At 44.9% G+C, this 7,500-nt stretch overlaps 1 protein-coding gene and 1 long non-coding RNA gene across 11 annotated transcripts in view; both read left to right on the top strand.

Moving 5' to 3' along the window:
* The window catches only part of LOC135095448 (glycine receptor subunit beta-like), a 4,085-nt gene extending 690 nt beyond the window's left edge, over nt 1–3,395 (top strand). The window contains exons 3-10 of one of the 2 annotated variants that reach the window (XM_063996297.1): nt 35–388; nt 794–1,420; nt 1,839–1,942; nt 2,057–2,165; nt 2,263–2,504; nt 2,626–2,823; nt 2,915–3,132; nt 3,256–3,395. In XM_063996297.1, coding sequence (XP_063852367.1) covers nt 346–388; nt 794–1,420; nt 1,839–1,942; nt 2,057–2,165; nt 2,263–2,504; nt 2,626–2,823; nt 2,915–3,132; nt 3,256–3,283 — 1,569 coding nt within the window. In that variant the 5' untranslated portion in view covers nt 35–345 and the 3' untranslated portion in view covers nt 3,284–3,395. Of the gene's footprint in view, nt 389–793; nt 1,421–1,838; nt 1,943–2,056; nt 2,166–2,262; nt 2,505–2,625; nt 2,824–2,914; nt 3,133–3,255 lie in introns of both variants that reach the window. The other variant, XM_063996298.1, reaches the window with a different exon arrangement.
* Nucleotides 3,396–4,811: 1,416 nt separating this feature from the next.
* LOC135095450 (uncharacterized) overlaps nt 4,812–7,500 on the top strand; it is a 12,702-nt gene continuing 10,013 nt past the window's right edge. For 3 of the 9 annotated variants that reach the window (XR_010264401.1, XR_010264406.1, XR_010264399.1), the window contains exons 1-2: nt 5,620–6,084; nt 6,345–6,551. This is a non-coding gene — a long non-coding RNA (uncharacterized LOC135095450). The other 6 variants (XR_010264400.1, XR_010264407.1, XR_010264402.1 and 3 more) reach the window with 6 other exon arrangements.

Raw genomic sequence — 7,500 nt, 5'->3', positions numbered from 1 at the left:
CCCCCACTCTCTCTCTCTCCTGGCGGCGCTGAAGGAGGGAGTATGGACGTACTTCACAGGGGAGGCGCTGACCTGGCCCGGGGCGTGGCGAGGAGACGGGCCAAACGGAGGGAACTCTGAAAACTGCCTTGTGATGCAACACGAGTCTTTCCCAGCGAGATGGTCAGATATAGCTTGTTTAGATACTTACAGCTTCTGCGTCTCCTGCGAGTATCCGAGGCGCCCCACGTTCCATCTAAGGGGAGCTGGGTTGTGTCTGACCGCCCCCTTCAATCGCCAGTATGTGTTGGAGGGGAGTAATGGTGGTAGGCCGTCTCTTTTGGGCCTATTTCATTCCGATATCGTATGGGATGCAAGCGGTCTGAAGTGGGTCTTGGCATCCCTCAAGGTGAGTGGTGGTGGTGGTGGTGGTGGTGGTCAGGTGAAAGAGAGATGAATTTTTGTTGTTGTTGTTGTTGTTGTTGTTGTTGTTGTTGTTGTGGTGGTGGTGTAGATGATTGACAGAATGGATAGGGTCTCTCTCTTTTCTGTCTCTCTCTCTCTCTCTCTCTCTCTCTCTCTCTCTCTCTCTCTCTCTCTCTCTCTCTCTCTCTCTCTCTCTCTCTCTCTCTCTCTCTCTCTCTCTCTCTCTCTCTCTCTCTCTCTCTCTGTATGTGTGTGTGTGTGTGTGTGTGCGTGCGTGTGTACTGATCCACACAAACACTTATTACACACACACACACACACACACACACACACACACACACACACACACACACACACACACACTAACCCCCGCTCCTTCACCCCCCAGGAGCCTGGCTTGGAGCTGCACTGGGCCCCTGGAAGCACAGACAAGGGGCACCACCAATACCCCTTTGGCACCCACGCCTGGACACTGGGGGGGCAGGGGGAGAGATGTGCGGGCGTCGAACTGGGGAACAAGTGAATTTAACCCTCAGTGTCTGCCGGGATGACCAGTTCACCTGTGTGGATGGCACCTGTACATACCTGGACCAGAGATGCGATTTAATGAGAGACTGTGCAGACGGTAGTGATGAAATAAACTGCCCAATTGTTCTGCTTCCTACGGGGTACAGAGCCCTCCTGCCGCCCCCCGCCCCTGCCCCTGGCCGTCCTCTACCCTTACGTGTCCAGGTGGAGGTCCTAAGCATCCCTGAAGTCGGTAGGAGGACCTTAGCAATGACCGTCACCCTCAGGATTAGAATTTCGTGGGTGGATGGAAGGTTAAAATATTTGAATTTAAAACGTCATCAGGGGCTTAATTTAGTCCCTCCAGAGGTCGCCCATGGTATCTGGACCCCCGTATTGCATCTCACGACATCCCATGACAGCAGGATGGTCCGCCTAGGGGAGGGAGGGCGCCTAGAAGTGGTCAGAGAGGGTCCACCGCACCCCGCGACGGAGGAAATGGAAGAAAGTGAGTGTTTATTTGAGTTTGCCTTGAAGTGTGTGCGTTTTCTTTGATACGTTATTTTTTATTATATTGTTAATTGTTGTTGCTGTTGTTGTTGTTTTAGAAAATTTAGTAGTTGTTAATAATAATAATAATAATAATAATAATAATAATAATAATAAGAATAATAATAATAATAAAATAATAATAAAATAATAATGATAATAAGAATAATAAGAACAATGACAAAAAAAGAAAACGGAGAAAACGAAGAGAAAACCAGGAAGACAACAACAACAACAACAAAAACAACAACCTCCATTAAAAACACATACAAAACCAAACCAGGCTGACCAAACCCTCCCCCCCCTCTCTCTCTCTCTCTCTCTCTCTCTCTCTCTCTCTCTCTCTCTCTCTCTCTCTCTCTCTCTCTCTCTCTCAGGCAGATACTTCAAGGGGAGCGAGAACGACCTACAGGTAACACAAGTTTGCAGTGTGACTATAAGCGCTTCGTCTCACCTTAAGCTGTACCCCTTTGACGAGCAGGTGTGTGTGTGTGTGTGTGTGTGTGTTGTATACGTTTGTCTAGTAAATTTGCAAACTTACTACTACTACTACTACTACTACTACTACTACTACTACTACTACTACTGCGTCCAGGTGTGGTGGGTGAACCTCTCCCTGGCATCCACGTCCCCGGGTCACCTACACCTGGCGCGCGGGGAGGCCACCTACACAGGATCACATGACCTGTTGGAATACACGCTAGGTAGGTACACACACACACACACACACACACACACAGACACACACACACACACACATAGATTTATACTAACACCCCCTTTCTCTCTCTCTCCTCATAGAAAACGTGACGATGGTAGCTGGCAATGGCGTTAACGGAGGAGGAGGAGGAGGAGGAGGAGAAGTAGGAGTGAGAGTGAAGTTAGGAAGAAGATCGACTCATTTCCTCCTCACCTCCTTCCTCCCTACCCTCCTCCTCCTCCTCCTCTCTTACGGCACCCTCTTCATTCGCCTGTCTCACTTCCTGGCGCGGCTCTTCCTCTCCTTCTCCTCCCTCCTCCTCCTCTCTTCCCTCTACACCCAGGTACGTGAGAGAGAGAGAGAGAGAGAGAGAGAGAGAGAGAATGTGTTTATAGTTTTAATCACTACTACTACTACTACTACTACTACTACTACTACTACTACTACTACTACTACTACTTCAGATGTCAACAGAAGCCCCACGGACCTCGTACTTCACCTTGCTGGATGTTTGGTTCGTCTTTCTGCTGCTCCTGGCCTCTGCTGTTGTCCTGCTTCACCTACTGATTGAATATGCCCTCCCTGCTGCCTCCCCCGCCCCTCCGCACGGCCTGCTGGGGGGCGGCTCCAACGGCGTGGCTCTGAAGGGGGAGATAACTAGGGTAAGTTAGGTTAGGTGTGTTTGTTTGTTTGTTTGTTTGTTTTGCTACTATTACTAACACCCAATGTAATCTTAACTACATCCTCCCGCAGGTGCACCCTATACACAAACCAGAGGGTCTTGTTAGCATAGATTCTGACCCCAATTCTCGTTATTCATATCACCACCACTCCCACCACCACCACCACCACCACCTCGGGCCCCACCAGCGCTACTCACCGTCCTATCAGCTGCTGTTAATGGCTGGGAGGATCTCACTACCCTGCGCCTTCGTTATCTTCTCCCTAGTTTACTGTGGGACTGCCATGGGGTGAGAGATTGGGAGAGGGAAGAGAGTTACACGTGAATATTCCTGTAATAATAATAATGTCAACTAATACAACAAATAATGGATATAATAAGGATTTTAATGCATTTTCTCTGCTTTTTTCAGAGAGGACGAGGAAGTGAGCAGCAGTTAGCAAAGTCTCCCTTAAAATTCTCTGCTCAATTTACGTTTTCTCTTTCACGAATCAGAGAAAACGAGGGATTTTGTTTTCATTCACTCTGGTTCCATTTTAGAGTACAAATCCTTTAATGATGATAGGGTATAGAATCTCTCTCTCTCTCTCTCTCTCTCTCTCTCTCTCTCTCTCTCTCTCTCTCTCTCTCTCTCTCTCTCTCTCTCTCTCTCTCTCTCTCTCTCTCTCTCTCTCTCTCTTAGACAGTAAGCCATATCTAATGTAATCACTCCCGTGGATGTGAAAATAATAACAATAATAATCTTAATAATAAAAATGACCTATCTAATTTATCCTTAAGAGAGAGAGAGAGAGAGAGAGAGAGAGAGAGAGAGAGAGTGCTTTGCTGTGTTTAAAAGTGTTTTGGTGTATTAACGAGTATATTACTACTACTACTACTAATAATAATAATAATAATGATAATAATAATAATAATAATAATAATAGTAAACAAAGAGGTCTATGGAAAAAGGAAAAAAAAAAAACATCGCTTATTGCTCAGAGCGAGAGAGGAAAATGAGAACACGAGAACAGCTGGAGGGCCACGGCAACTGAGCAACTTGAGAAGGTGGCAAGGCTGTAACGATCCCTCGCATGAATGTTAGACACACTTAGTCACCCTTTTGCTTGACAGAGGATAACGTGCATGAGAGAAAATGTGAGTTTGAAGCGAGAATAATAAAAAAACGGGAAAACTAGTGGCGTGGGTGAAGCTTCTGGCGTGAGAGCTGAGTGTGACGGGTGACTGCCAATAACAGTGGATATTAAAACAAGAAAAAAAGAATGATGACTCGAAGGGGCACCCAAACACCCTTTATAAACTACAAGAACTGGTGTAAGGTGTTGACTGAGTGAGGAGAGAGTGTTGGGTGTAGAAATTAGCTTTAGTACGCAAGATAGAGTACGATAATAGGAGGTAAAACAGTGACAGTTCTAGTTGCAGTGTTGAATAGGGAACTGCTGAGGAGACGGGAGTGTTGGTGAAGAAAATTAATACCAGCTGAACAAGAGAGCTACGGGAAGCGTCTGTGGTGCACCAGGCGAGTGTTAAAAGGGTTGAAGGAGCTGTTTACATAAGGTTCATTGATAGGGAAGGGTTAATATAGACTAAACAAATGCGTTAGGTCAATAATTTCTCTTGGTAATGGAAGGCTGAGGATAATGGCAGTAATATTAGTGTGAATGTGTGTACGTGTGTGTGTACGTGTGTGGGAGGGGATGAGGAGCAGAAATGACACGTTTTATACAAGAATGTGTTAGATACAGGCAGCGCGTGGGAGGCGGTGGTGGTGGTGGTGGTGGTGGTGGTGACAGTGTTGCCAAAAACTCCTATTTACTTATCAGATTTGGCAATTTTGGCTGGACTGAGTTAATTTGATACGACCCTAAACAAACAAACAAACAAAAGACGAAATTCTGGTATTGTTATATAAGAAAGTTCGTCAATATTAGCAATGAATAATGAAGAAATATTAGTTAAAATACGATATTGCTATGATGTTTTCTGTGGCAGTCGAGTACCGGCCGCAACACACACACACATACACACACGCCATCACCCAGTCAACACCACAGCACTCAAACTCCCGCGTAAGTGCATATTACAGCATCAGGTAATTTTAAAAGCGTCAGGTAACGTTACAATACGTAAATAACAGCTACAGAAACTTGAAAAACCGCGTATTATATTTTGTTAGGTATTCATTGAGTGCTTCCTTGTTCCTCATCAAGAATTATTGCCAACACCATAATAAACGCCATTTTAACTGCGTGGCTAATTTAAATGCTTATGTGTTTATTGTAATGTGGTCATTGTTCTACTGGCTGGCGGCACGTACTGAAGCAGAGCGCAAAGAAAACGGAGAGAATTGGCGTTCGATTATGGGGAAACTTAATATATTTAATGTAGTTTTTGTTCGGTGTGCTGTGATCGCTGCTCGCCTTCAGGTAATAGCTGAATCAGGGTATAACACTAGGGAAGGAGGTTTACTGAGCCATTAAAAGCGGAAGAGGTCATGCGAAGAAGAGGAAGTGGCCGTGGAGGTTAGCGGAGGGAGGTGCTGCGTTTGAGTCTGCGCGAATTTTAACAAACTCTTAGATAATTATGTGTTGGGAATTAAATATGCAATCTTTGAGACTCAGAATATTGGTGTATGAATATATTAACCAGCTGAATGTGGTAAGGAAAAGGAGAAATGCGTTTTGTGATATATATATTTTTTTTTCGTATCTGTTGACCGATAAGCAGCGTTGTCTGGCGGTGACTCAACCCCAGAGCAGTTATTTAGTGTGAGTGAGAGGTGGGGTGTGTGTAATGCGCCTTTCATAACTGCACCGCCAGCTGTCGTTATTAATGTTGTTTTCTTCATGTTTAATCAACAGAACACAGCTAACCGTAGTACTAATTAATTCATTCTGTACCAAGGCGTTCGTTGTATGATAATTATGAAAGGCAGCATCATCTTGACTCTATCCACCTCCTCCTCCTCCTCCTCCCATTTTCTTTCTAACTCTCCCATTTCTTAACGTGTGTGTGTGTGTGTGTTTTCCTTAACACTCTCGCATCCTTTCTAGCTCATATTCCCGACCTTTACTCTTTAGTCTCTGTGTGTGTGTGTGTGTGTGTGTGTGTGTGTGTGTGCGTCAGTATAGCCGTGTAGAGATTCCCCTGTCGTGAGGAAACTGCCAAGAGACCAGTGCCCGCCTGTGGGGTGACTGCCAGATTGACAAACATCGCGCCCCTTGCTGCCTGTCACTCCACGGTATGGATGGTTCAGACAGAGAAGGAGTGTTCGTAGAAAACGTGGTGTATCACATGGAGGTTAGACTAAAAACTGTAAAAAAAAATTCAAGCTTTGGGTGCGTCAAGGGCGGGAGGTCCCCGGACGCGGTGTTGCCATGTTTCTTGTACTCTGGTTGGTGTATGATGGGCTGCCGCACATTTTCCAAGTCTTGAAAGTTAGACGCCAAAAGGGTAATTTTTGATTAATGTATTTATATATTATTATTGTTTTCGCTAGAGGAGCTAGAGAAACAATCTCAACTTTCCAAGCCACCTGTAGCATCAAGATCAAGATCAAGATCAAGACACGAGAGACTAAGATGGTGGCAGTGTAACGGCCCCGGTACTTCTGTATTTTTGTGCCTTTTTTCGCTGTTTATCCCCAAAGACATCAGTGCAGAAGGAAGGACAGGGTGCAGGGAAGCCAAATCTCGCCTCCTTTAGCTGGTAAGAGTGTATTAGGCCTTATAAATAACAGAAAACACGGAGAGAATTAGAGTGAATTCCGCCAACATGGGGTTTTGAATGAGAGGAAGGATTTGTTTTAAACTTCTCACTGAATTACCGGCGCTATTGAGGTTATGGCTGTGGGATACTTAATTTTAACCCTCCTGCTTCGTATCCTGAAGATGGCGAAGTGGTAAAATATCCTGAAATTGTGCTAAATATGAAAACAAATCCTCACCGCCAACCGCCACCCCATACTTTGTTTACATTTATTTACCGCTAATTTTTCTACCCTTCCCCTTAATCATCAGCCATTCCCCATACAGGACGTCATGTCGGATCTTCCCGCCCTCATTCCCTGACCAGCGGAGTGAGGGGCGCGGGATGATTGCTGAGAAATAAAGCGATATATGGGAACGTGTGATTGGGGAGAAATGGCGGTTATTAGCAGATTAGGGATTGTGTTAGGGAGTATTCTGGGGAGCTTCAGGATTCTTTAGGGGCTTCGGGGAGGGTTTTCAGGGTCACTGGGAGGCGTGGGGAGTTTCTAGTTAAAGTTGCAGTGCTGGTGGATGCGTCAGGGATAGTTAGTTAGGTTAGTAATTAAATGGTTGCCAAATGTACGATAGTTATTAAATGGTTGCCTAATGTACGATAGTTATTAAATGGTTGCTTAATGTACGATAATGTTTGATGTTTGTTCGATCATTTTATTACATTTATTAATTATTTCACTGAGAATCTTAATAATAGTATCCCATTCTATGCTGTCTGGTGTCTGGCCGGCCCCACACACACACACACACACACACACACACACACACACACACACACACACACACGAAGTAGGCGGGGGTGAGGGTCTTGGTAGTATAAATAACGACTTTTTTCTTTTTCTTTTTTTTTCTCTCTGATTCAAGTTTATTTATTTTTATGTAAGGCAATGCAA

The sequence above is a fragment of the Scylla paramamosain genome, chromosome 49 (genome assembly GCF_035594125.1).
Source record: "Scylla paramamosain isolate STU-SP2022 chromosome 49, ASM3559412v1, whole genome shotgun sequence".
Lineage (NCBI taxonomy): Eukaryota > Metazoa > Arthropoda > Malacostraca > Decapoda > Portunidae > Scylla > Scylla paramamosain.
This window is presented reverse-complemented; position numbering and strand designations above follow the sequence as displayed.